Genomic DNA, 12,877 nt, shown 5'->3' on the forward strand with positions numbered 1-12,877 from the left:
GTTTCTGTCTTCTTTTCTTTTGAATAGTGTGCTAAACCAGCTAGCTGAAAAGGATTGTATTTGCATGCTGAAGCAAGTGAAAGAATAAAACAAAGATGCCATTAGCATTATTGTAATAAACTGTTGTACTGCTTTGGAATAATGTTTCTCAAAGATGCCAAGGTGTGGCCCTCTCTGGCCAGTCCCAACTCTACTCTGCAAAATACCTACTTGTTTATAGAATTCTTCATTGGATATAGGGCCAATATGGGACAAATATACACAGATGCAGGAGAGCTACAGACAGGTCACCGACCAGTTTTTACTTTGTCATTATGAGATACTGAGTATAGATCAATGAGAAAAAATATGAATTTAAACAACTGTAGCATCAAGCTGCAACGTAAATTGAAAAAGTGAAGTGCGTCTGAATACTTTATGAATGCACTGTATATAGTCACACCTCTTTAGCACCTGATGGGTTATATACACAGTGGGGCAGATTCTCAAAGAAATTATGTGGCGTATCTGTTGATACACCGGGTAATTTAAAATTTTGCGTGTCGTATCTTTGTTTTGGTATCCCCAAAACAAGATACAACGGCATCTGTGTTAGATCCGACAAGACGTACGTCTTCGTATGTCGTCGGGTCTTAGATGCAATTTTTCGGCTTCCGCTAGGTGGAGTTCCCGTCGTAATCCGTGTCGAGTATGCAAATTAGCTATTTCCGACGATCCACGAACGTACGACCGGCCGTCGCATTTTTTTACGTCGTATAGTTAAAGCTGCTATAAGGTGGCGTACTCAATGTTAAGTATGGCCGTCGTTCCCGTGTCTAATTTTGAAAATGTTACTTTGTTTGCGTAAGTCGTCCGTGAATGGGGTTGGCCGCCATTTACGTTCACGTTGAAAATAATGACGTCCTTGCGACGTCATTTGGAGAAATGCACCCTGGGAGTTTTTACGGACGGCGCATGCGCAGTTCGTTCGGCGAGGGGACGTGCTTCATTTAAATGAAACACGCCCCCTACCCGCCCAATTTGAATTCCGCCGCGAGATATACACTACGCCGCCGTAACTTACGCCGCAAATTCCTTGAGGATTCAAACCAAAGCCAAGTAAGTTACAGCGGCGTAGCGTATCTTACATATGCGCCGGGCGCAGCGTATGTATGTGGATCTGCCCCAGTATGTATAACCTATTTGGATTTGAGCACAGACATATTGTATTTCTATTTCAGTTGCATGAATCTGTCGCATGTTGTGCCATTTGTTGCACAGACGAAAGAACGATTTCTAATAAGCGTCTACAACACTCTCTATGAATTGCAGGGATTATGTCTTCTCCATTCTTCTTTTTCTGATTATCAGTTAGATCATAATATTAGTCTTAGTCCTGCTGTATTGAGACACTCGCCTGATTGATTTTCAACATGCAAGAGAGGGATGCAGAAATAAGTTGTGTTGAGTCACCCAATATAGGCATGGGGAATAAAATGACAGCTAATATTAGAATACAAGTGGTAAAAACACAATGAAACAGATGATTATTTTTCCTGACTTAAAACTTATAGACTTGTAAGAAGAAGCAGTAACACAGAACCATTGTGTAGCACTGCAAAACAGACGGCAGAGCAGGACGTAATAGTGAACAAAGATGCCCATATGTACATATATAACAATATACACAGAATGTTTTAAAGTGCTTTTACCGCTTGCTCAGAATATGGAAATACTTTAGTGTACATGGTCTGGGCACAGGGTCACATTAATCCAAGGCTTGCATATACTCCACAACCCTATATCACCAGTCTAAAGCTAAAGAAATTGAAAATAAAACTAGCCGCAGATCATCTGTAAATTAACTATTTGATTATGGAAAAAATGAAAAATTCTTTGTTGCAGTGCAGCAGGAAATGGAGGTTGCAAACGCACTACATAAAAAAAAACTATATATACATATCTATATATATATATAGATATATATATCTATGTATATAGATATATATATATCCATATACACATACTATATATTGCATTATGCACACTGTATATATGGATTGTCTAGTTTTCATAATTTACAATAAACCAATAATCATCCGCGTCTGGTTAACAATATACTATTCAATAAATTAAGCACCAAGACAATAAAGGGTTGATGTTGTTAACCACTGGGTAGGTTTTTAAAAGGCCTTTTACTGAGACTACATTTGATAATGTCTCGATTATACACAAGTCACGTAAAGACATTTTTTAATGGAATATCCTATTTATTAAGAAAAACAAATTTATGTACAGTGCATATATACAGTGCAATACTGGTTTTACAAACATAATAACAAATATTATTACTGTGAATAATTTGTAAATTTAATTTTAATTTAATAAAATATAAATTGATAATGAAATGCATGACACATAAATATACATTATAAGGAGTAACAGCCACGCACATGTTAAGGGATTGCAGCAGGGATTCACCATGACTCTGCCAATCTCCAAGCAGTACAGTCATTTTAATGCCCATAATGCAAAGCAAACAATTAAGAAACAAAAAGACTGTAACTGGACATACCAAATGGTATTAGTCTTGTGATCTCAACAAAGAATCATATGAATGCAGTCTAAGAAAAATTTATAAAAAATAATAATAATTGCAAACAAAGTGCATGCTCTCCAATATTTATAACTTGCAAATGAGCTGCCAAATCTGTAAATCGGATAAGCGCAGCATGACTGTCAGGAATCTGAATTTGGTCAAAATCTGTTTACATGGTCCAATTTCTGTTAGATGCACAATATATTTTACTGAGAACCATATTCTGATCCTCAGTAAAATGAGAGACTGGCAGTTGGGTTCAAGAAAAATGAGGCCCTGAGTTGTATTTAGCAAAGTGTTTGAAGCACAAACTTTTCTTCTTGTTCATAGTAATCAATCACATTCTTGGATTCTTTCCACTATATTGTACTGTGAGAATCTGAATGGTTGCTGTGCTTCAGAAGAATTGTTTATATGAAGTGAATTAAAAAAATCGGAATCAAAGAGGCAAACAGTTTTGAAACTGGATGTACTGCCTTATATCTATCAGCATAACCATTTCATAGAGTTATATCTTATCAGACATATAATACAACATATATACAATATGGATTATAAACTAATCTATAGGAAAGTAACAAAGAATGCACTTTAACTAGGTGCCAAGAAAATATGTTCAAATTACCAATAAAAAAAGATTATTTTAATCTTACATAGATTCCATAATCTCAATAAAAACTCACAGGAATATTTCACAATAAAATGTAATTAAATATAAAAAGGTTTGTATATAAGTGATTTATATCTATATGATATATTAGGTTACACTGCCTAAACAATCCACCCATGCAGCAATTATGGTATTTCAAGAAAATCTTTACACACTGCACTAATCAATAAACTGTATTATGTACCTATTTAATAAGGCCGTTGATTATATAGTTGGCTTTCATACAGGATGCACTGGTAAATTCATGGTGTGAACAAATAGCTTTTAGTTTAATATTGCTACACCTCTGCCCTGGAATGGCCTGTCAAAAAGGCTCTTTGTTACATCCATAGCCACACCCATAACAGCAGCTGTTTTATGGTTCTAGGTCCAGCTATCTTCCTGCCAAAACAGTGGGTGAGTCCTTTATTCCTATCCCCACCCATCTCTCCTGGCCTGCCCTTAATGAAAAGAAATATGCAATTTTTTCGAGCATATATTTTGATACATGCAATTAAATGCAAAGTAAAGACCCCTTAAAAAGAGCAGACATATGTGTGTACAATATAAAATTAATGTGATCACCTGGTGTGCTGCAGGTTGGCTTGCTGCAGGTCTGAGATGTGAGCTCAAGGAACGAGGCCAGTCAAAAAGCTGAGCTGTCTGAACTTATGTGTGCTTTTGGAATCAAATAGGATGTTTGTGAAAGGGAAGGTCAGGTAGTATGCTTTTCAGATTAGGCAGAACAAAACAAGCAGTTCTTTTCTGGTGAGACTGCAACTCTCCCTCTTACACCCCCAGGAGTGTTAGAGAAATTGTGGAGTCTTCGGTTTTTTCACACATTACACTGTACTTTTCTGTGCTTTAACAAAACTGAAAACACCCAGCTTGAGAAACATAAGAAACATTTTTATGAGTCATTATGTTACCATTGGCTGGTAGATAGGTGAATTGCTGGTACTGGCTTCTTTTCCTCTTCCCGTTACAGACGTAAAAATTGACTTGAACTGGGCTGGATATTCTCTGATTGCGAAACGGTGGGATCTCCACAACTAGCGAATTCTGCAACATAAGTTAAATAAAAAATTGTACATTTTGTCCTGTTGATACTGATTTTAAACCTATGATTGCAGAGCTTTAGCGGGGTCTGTATCCTCGCTAGTACCGTATAAGCTGCATTTATTGCTTACGCTTCACTTAAAGGCTAAGTTTACCTTTTGGAACAGTTTTCAGAGTGGAACATGTAACATGTTCCAGTTCCTGTAGTCTCTCCTTCCTCTCCCTGCCTCAGTGCGACAACGGACAGGGGATCTCCTCCCTGCACTCGCTGTCACAATTAAAAAACAGCAAAACGGGGCTTCACCCACATGGCCGCGTAATTTAATCACAGTTTCGTGCGCATAGATATTCTACAACTACTGTCATTCACCACGGCTGAGGGCTTGTAGTTCTGAATGGACTGTGAGGGTGCTGATGAGCGCTCTTGTAGTTCTTTCACAAGCCCTGCAACTTGTAACAGTCAGTCCATATCTGAGGTAGGGGCAGAAAGCTGCAGGGCTGCCTGACATTGCACCCCTGATTTACTGATTACGGGTGCAATGCTTTCGGGCTTCTGCAAGAACAATAATAAATGCACATTTTTTTCTGCAAAAATATGTGCATTCATTATTATTTTTAAAAGGTAAACTTATCCTTTAACACTCAGTGGTAAGGCTGCTAGATTGTTTCAAGAGAAACAGTCCTTTTTGAGATGAATAAACAATAGTAATCCCACCATAAATTTTACTAATTTGGAGCAAACCATTACAAAACATTTAGTGCTCTAATCCCCATACTATCAGTCAAAATTCTTTGTAAAAAAATATTTTTGGACTTCCAGAACCAAATACAGTATTGCATATCTTGCACAATTTATATACATATCAATCCAATTAAAAAAAAAATGTCAAAAAGCAAAACACCTTTGTGATTAAGCTGTGCGAGAAACATCCATTACATGATTCTAGTTTTAGGGTTTTGAAATCAAGGATTTTTCTTTTCCTGAAAAATCCTTTTCTAGGAGTACAGTACGTGAAACAGGATTAATAGTCTTTACCATGGATTATATGCAGCAACCAGGTGACTGGACACTGAAAAAAAAAGCTGTAGGGATATTCCCTCTACAACCCCTTCCTCTCCCAGCTAGCTTCAGTTTTATAGCAAGCAATAGGGAGATTGTAAAGATCAAAGGAGAGGGACCTGTGTCTTTTACTGTACACCAAGCAGAGGATTTTATAGGTTAGCAAAAAAAATAAAAAGTTCTAATAATAAAGTACAGGACTTAACCATGAGCTGAAAAATGGTGCAACATTTGAAATGGTCAGCTCTTCTGCTCCATGGCTCCGATACATAATTTACAGTAATAATGTCATAGCCCACTCCACTAACTCACACATGGGATCAGCATCTGGCTTCGCCCAGGATAGACACAGGGCTCTACCAGTTGATAGACAGGGATTCTGGACCTGCATAGCACCATGTGACTGTGTGGCATCACAGGCCAGCCCTGTATTTTCTTTCATTCAGGCAGGATCCTGGTACAGTTCCCCCTAGCTCAGCTGAAGAGTCCAGTAATCCAAAATGTGGCACATAGTAGCCACAGAGCCTATGCAGCAACTACAGCTTCATAGAGGAATCTTGCAGAAAAAAATCTCAGTAAAAAACAGTAAAAAGGGGTAGTAAATAATTCTCAGGAGATAAAAGACTGTCTATCACCAAAGGACCATTGCAACAGCTAAAAAAAAGAACTATCTGGGAGTAGGGTGGGGGTGTTATAGAAGGGATGTCTCTGTAGTGTCCAATTGCCTGCCAGTATCCAATCACCTGAAGGTAGCAGCCTAGAACCAATTATGCCTATAACCCAATCACCTGGGGGTAGCTGCTTACAACCTATGGTTAATACTAAGATTCTTGTGTCCTGTGTTGTACTATTAACCCCTTCCCGCCAGCCTATTGTTATATGATGGGCCGGGGGGCGGGAGCCCTATTATCCTGGGTGGACCTCATAGGACGTCCTCCCGGGATCAGGCTGCGCTCCAGCGTGATATGTAATTCGCTGTGGGCAATGACTAATCATTGTACCAGCCCACTGCCAGTACCATGTGATTGCTGTGGCCAGCTGTGGTTGCTTAGAACTGTAAAATTCACAGTTATAAGCAGTCAGTGAAAAATCCTGATCACCCCCCCCCCCCCCCCAAAGAAGTGTTATTGCTCTGGTCACTGTATGTATTAAAAAAAAAAAAAAGAAGAAAGAAAAATGTAATAACAAAATAAAAAAATAATAATTAAACTTTGTTTTATTTATTTTTACATACTGTAATCAGTGTCCCTGATCACCAGTGCTGTACTGCACTGGTGACAGTATATATATTTTTTTAACAACTTGTGAAAAAAAACATATTTTTTTTTATTTATTAATTTTCCCCAAAATTGAGACAAAAAATTACAACTTCAAAAAACCTGCCATGTCCCTTACTAAATATCTTGGACTATCTACTTTCCAAAAAGCAGAAATTTGGGGGATAGTTAAACTGTACTGGCATTTTCTCGGCCAGAAACAGCAATAAAACTGCTGGCAGAGCTTGGTAACTTTCCCCCTGTACACACCAGAGGTTTTCCCGTCGGGAAAACTTCGATGAGAGCTTTGGCCGGGAATCCTGGCCGTGTGTATGCTCCACCGCAGTGTTTGCCATAGGAAAACTGCCGTGAAAAATACCTTATTTTTCCTGCCAGTTTTCCTGGCCAAAAGCTGTTACGGTAGTTTTCCAGATGGGAAAACTGGTCGTGTGTACAAGGCATATAACTTTCCTACAATAATAAACACCGATATTAGGTTATCTTCACCAAAGAAATGTAGCATAATAAATGTTGGCCTAAATTTATGAAGAACTATTATTTATTTGCAAAATGTGATAATAGAAACTAAAAAAGCGTGTTTTTCGCCTTTGTACAAAAAAAAAAAAAAAAGCGTGTTTTTCTTTCTATCAACATTTTGGTGATTAAAAAACAAACAAAAAAAAGCTTTATTTGTGTGAAGAAAATGATAAAAATGTTGTATGGGTACAGTGTTGCATGACAGCACAATTGTCATTTAAAGTGTGACAGCACGGAAAGCTGAAAATTGGCCTGGGCAGGTGTCTGGCATTAAAGTGGTTCAAGTAAAACTCTAGGCATTTTTTTTTTCATTTTGGATAGAGTAAGAGAGGGTTATACCCATGTCAGTTTTCTTTCTGTCATCTGTGTCCTATTGGGAAAATGTACCTTCAATTCCCAAAACAGGAAGTGAGAGGAAACCCCTGCAAGTTAGGTGAATCAGTTTTTGGCCCACTGAAGTCAGCAGAATTAGTGTACCCATTAGAAGATTTTTCCTCTATTACCTTTCTCAGGACAACCTAAACTTTGGGATTTTATTTTTCACTTTCAATGATAATGGTAAGCATGGCAAATAGAGAGGGTAGATCTCCCTAACGGGCACAGACAGCACTAAAAACCTAATAGGTGTTCTAATCCATCTCCACTTTGTCCAAAACTTAAAAAAAAAGTTTTACCTTTAGTTATACTTAAAGAATTTTTTTCAATGAGTCTTTCTCCTGGAATTAGTATGTCACACTTGAGTCCAGGAAAACCCTGATTCAATGAGAGACTAATCACACAGCTATTTTGCTTTGAGACAGAGACCCTTCAGATAAATGCCAAAATTATTTTTCATACAGTGCAGGAAACTGATAACCAAAAACCGGGAACCACGCAAGTTGTTATTCAGTGAGTGCACATAGAACAGAAGAACTCAACAGAAACTAAAAAAAGCCAAATGTAAGTTTTATTTCTGCTGTAACCATACTTACTGGCTTGTACATTTCTTTATCTGTCTTTGCTTCCATTTCCCATACATGATGTCCATCTACAACAAAATAAACACAAAGGGGAATTTGTACAGTAAGTATGTAAAATGCCTATCCTTACTCACGAGACACCAAAAGTTAATTTATCCTCATCTTCAAAAAAGATATGTGCCATCAGTTAACTAAAAGGGCTATGCCCAAAAATGAGTTACTGATTTAAAATCAGATTATTTTCAAGCAAGCCATCATGGCTGGCACATACAGTAGATACTACTTCCAATTATATAGTAATCCATCAACCATTATAAGCAGCCTCAGGTTTCCCATACACTTCAGAGGATAATCAAACATACAGGCAAAATATTACTGTCCTCAGGACACTAAATCTTTAGAGAACTATAAAGACCTCTATACACTTGCAAAATCACCTCTGCTGCAATTGGTGCAGGCAGGTGAAAGAACAGCTGTAATTGATATAGGCTTTCTAACTTGTCCAATGGATGTTGCCCCAAAAACTTTTGGTAAACATACCCTATTCAGTCTCTCTCACTAGTGTCAGCCATACACATTAATAGAGTCTTCCATTCGTGCTAAAGAGCAAGGATGAATGAATTACCCCTTCCAGCTATAGTATGCAAACAGCACCACCAGCTACACAGTGAAGATCTCCCGAGCATTACAGGTTACGTATACTACATTACAAAACTGCTTTGACTTTGCAGCACTGACTTAAAACAGAAGTATTATTTTTGGTGAACTGACTCTTTAAAAAAATAATGTTAATGTTGTATAACATTAAAATGTTTTGTATACTGTCTGATTATGATTTTGAATGCAGGAACCGCGTTTTATAAATCCTGTTTAATGTGGCTCACACTCACTTTAAGACAGTGGTAATTCGACATACAAGAGATCAGATGTCAGATCACTGCAAGGCAACCCCCTCCTGAATATGTATGTCAGCACACAGGCTAGGCAATGCAAATATTAGTTATTTTGAACTTGACCACACAGCCTTTTGCATGTTTAAAAAAATGCCTATCCTAGAGCTCTTAGTGAAAGCCCTTTTTGTTCTGCAGCCAGTCTCACGCCCCATGCATACAGACGTTTCAAATACAGAGCAACCTGATTTATTACAAATGTCTGAAATAATCATATTTTGTGTACAGAAGTCTCTTTGTGCAAGAAATCTGTTTCAAACAAAACTCAGGTATTTGTGTTAGCTTAAAAACATCAGGGTCGTTTGCATTCTCAGGCAAATCGATTTGCAGTTCTCAGCTTAGAGCGACTGGCCTTACAGTGATGAAGTGCGGGCTTTTCATTTTTCTTCTGTTACACTCCTACGTTGCTAAAACCTCTACGCTATAAAAAAAAAAATCAATAGATTTTGCAGTGGTTGGGGGAAAAGTGTATTTGATGCCAGCATTCAAATCTTCCTAGCAGTAGTTTATATTAGGTCTGCCAGAGCTAAACAGAAGAAAACTTTAAGGGCTTCTGGGGATCACTGCTTAAATTTATATACCAGATGTCTGTGTGTGCATATTTTTTTAATCATTGGCAAAATAGGCTTTCTTCTCTCGAAACTAGGAACTAGGATCTGTCCGGCTTACTGCTAAATTGGAAGCTGAATAGAAGTTGCCCCATTATGTATAGCTGCTGTGTCACCCACCAATTAAAGAAAACCTAAAATTGCATTAGGGAAACACAGGGCTAGTCATTGCTGGCCTCTCCTTCTGAAAATGTCAACTGCCTTGCTGTCCATCCTGATCCACTGACTTTACTATTTTGGAGTATCACCCGAAATCAGTAAATATATAAGGAGTTATGGCTTTTCTGATCACTGTGCTTGTTTGGAGCTAGTAACTCAGAGAGTACTCAAGCCGGTGGGTTTGTGGTAAAGCCAGGCTTACATTACAAACAAGTAATTGCATAATCCAGCTGATTTCACCTTAGCGTTTGGCCCTATGGAGGGTGGTGGGAGTTTCAAACTGCTGGTGGAAAATTTCACAGCTGAAGTTCCTGTGGAATGATTCACCGCACTAAAGTTTATATCAGTTTCAGGTGGAGTTAATCTACATATTCTAAGAAAAAAAAATGCCCTCCTAGGACTTACTATTGTTACTTGTTATTTCAATATTTCATATATTGTTGTTTATCCCTAATCACCAAGTTGTACTTTAAATAATTAATAATTCTTCTGCAATTAATCAAATATTGTACATTTTTAGCTTTACATTTTTCTATCTTAAATCTTATAAATAAGACTTAAAATGTCTTTACCTGTCACTAATCATTTATCTTGGCTCTACTCCTCAACATGATTAATTGTCAAAGCTCACATAATCATGTAAATATCTCTATTATTTAGAAAATAAAATCTATATTTCTATCATATAATCCACAGCATACTGCAAAAAGAAAATGTAAACTCTGTTTAGTCTTGTGTCAGTCTTCTGGAAGCCAACAAAAAATAGTTTTAGTTTTTAAAAAGGAATTCTTCTGAGAATATCCAGACCCTTGCAGTTATAAAACGAGTAGAAGTAGTGACATTTCATTTAAGAAAAACACAGGGAGCAGGAGCTGCAATGATACAGACGTAGAAGAGAGGAAAAAAAGTAGACAATTCCTCATATTACGTCTAGGGAACCAACAGGGAAATCTCAACGCCTATGAGCTGGGAGCAAGTCCAGGAGGGAAACCTTAGACCACTACGTCAGCCCCTTACAGTAAACATGTTTTGCTGAATCGCACACAAATGATGAAAAAAGGGGACTAGAGCAGTTTGAGGGGGCTCATTTACGAAAATGACCCTACTGTACAGTGAAAGCATTTAATTTCATTGCCTGTGTATACTTTGCAGCCCACAATCTCAACGGGATAACCTCTCTTACTAACACATGCCTGAAGACACATAAGCCACAGAAGTTTCCATTGTATGCTTGCCACATCTGTTCTACGAGGGAGGAGCTTTTCTCAGTTACTGAAGTCTGGATTCGGTACAGAAGCTGTGACTTCAAATTGTACTTTAATTTGGTATGAATTTTCTCCAACAAAAAAGTAGTCTAACAATTTAAATAAAATGGCGAGTATTCAGATTCCAAGGGAAAATTATTAGAAAATTTATAATTTTGCAAGTTTTTATTAAAAGAACAATCAGTATTTCACAATTCAGCATAGAACAGATAAATAGTGTACAAACTGTGGGTGATGTTGGGACCTGAACATAAAACTGTTTAACATTTCTTCTACATTATTAACTAATAGTTGAGACGACATGGATTTTTTTTTGTTTTTTTACTGATATGTGTGATTCCCTTCCTGCTTTTCAAGCACCTTATTCTGATACAGCTAAAATGATGGTCAGAAAACACAAGGATATCCAAGTGTCAGGATGTGACCCTAAATATCCTTACTAAATGTAAGCAAAAGCGATCTGTCAGAGTCCAAATTTGAATTACCATTATCATTGAAAGCTGTCATGATCCAAAAAGCATCAAACATGTGAAGTGGGTGGGTCTACTTCCTGAATATGGCACTGTGCACGAGTAGCCTATTGCCCAGTATATCTTTAGTCAAAAATTCATACTTCTAGTACAGGCCTGAATCTGATTGATGGCTGTAAGGAACTACTTAAAGTGATTGTAAATGATCACCTTGTAAAACAACCTATTCAGTTTAAAATAAAAATGATAGGCAAAATGTGTGTATAGATATAACTATAGCTATTCCTGAAATAGAAACTTGTAGCACGGAGTGGGCTACTTGTATGCATTTCCAGGCTTAGTTTTGAATTTTGACTATATAGTTTTAACAAAGTGTAATTAGAAAGCATAAACTGCTTCATGCAAAGTTCCACAACTGCTATTTGGTCCATGCAAGTGTTTACATCTTGGCAGCAAGGTTCTCATTAAAACCAATTCTCACCTACAGCTTAACTTATGGAATGCAGCCATTAATGTATATAAAAAATCTAGAAAGTAAATATCACCAGACAACCAAAAGGTAACAGTGTAACTCTAAAGCTGGCCATAGACGGATAGAATTTTAAATGAAAAGAATTAGGAAAATGTGTACAGAAATTCTCAGAACATTTGTTTGTCGTTGAAAAGATTTTGTTTGCTTTCAACATTTGATTTTGGAATAAATGGATTTTACTAAATGAAAACAACATAAATGTTCGTATTTTCCTGCCCCTTTGAAATTTCTTGTCACTGCGGTCGAAAACAACGATCGGTTTGACCCCCCAATGCTTAGCAAAACAAATAAACTTTCTTAGAATCTTCTTTTTCCACAAATTTACATTCAAAACTCTACCCATCTATGACAAGTCTATAATAGTAGAAAGCGGCATTACTTTCATACGCCTGAAATATCCCACATAATAAATAAGCCAAGCTTTACCACTGCAGAGGAGTTGATCCCATGGTATGACCAGACAACAAACAGTAGATTAACAAAGGTTGATTTTGGTGACAACGCTGTCTCAGCCTGTCTGTGTCTTCATAAATAGTGTATTCTTAGGTTTAAGTAAGCTACATTTTAAAAGTGGATATGCATACCTAGAAAATCCTAGTTATGCATTTCAAAATTGAATATATATTGTCCTTCTTACAATCTACTATGCTCCTAGACTCCTCAACAAATGTACTAGTATACGGATTAGTCATATGACGTTGTATCAAATTCTACTGATAAACTCAAAGTGTAGCAGCTCACTGTTAGTTTTCAAAATGTTATTCATTTAACTTTTCCTTACCAAATTTTTATTTA

The 12,877-nt window shown here is 37.1% G+C and overlaps 1 protein-coding gene across 5 annotated transcripts in view; it reads right to left on the reverse strand.

Moving 5' to 3' along the window:
* Positions 1-12,877, reverse strand: part of NFATC1 (nuclear factor of activated T cells 1) — a 271,495-nt gene that overhangs the window by 129,872 nt on the left and 128,746 nt on the right. For 4 of the 5 annotated variants that reach the window (XR_005749481.1, XM_040353850.1, XM_040353853.1 and 1 more), the window contains exons 7-8: positions 8,111-8,166; positions 4,157-4,289 (exon numbers count right to left, since the gene is read on the reverse strand). The exons of the other annotated variant lie outside the window; for it this stretch is intronic. Coding sequence is in view for 3 of the 4 variants with exons in the window: in XM_040353850.1 (XP_040209784.1) it covers positions 4,157-4,289; positions 8,111-8,166 (189 nt within the window). In the remaining variant the exon portion in view is untranslated. The remainder of the gene's footprint in view (positions 1-4,156; positions 4,290-8,110; positions 8,167-12,877) is intronic. 5 annotated transcript variants of the gene reach the window in all.

Source organism: Rana temporaria, chromosome 5, assembly GCF_905171775.1.
Source record: "Rana temporaria chromosome 5, aRanTem1.1, whole genome shotgun sequence".
Taxonomy (NCBI): Eukaryota; Metazoa; Chordata; class Amphibia; order Anura; family Ranidae; genus Rana; species Rana temporaria.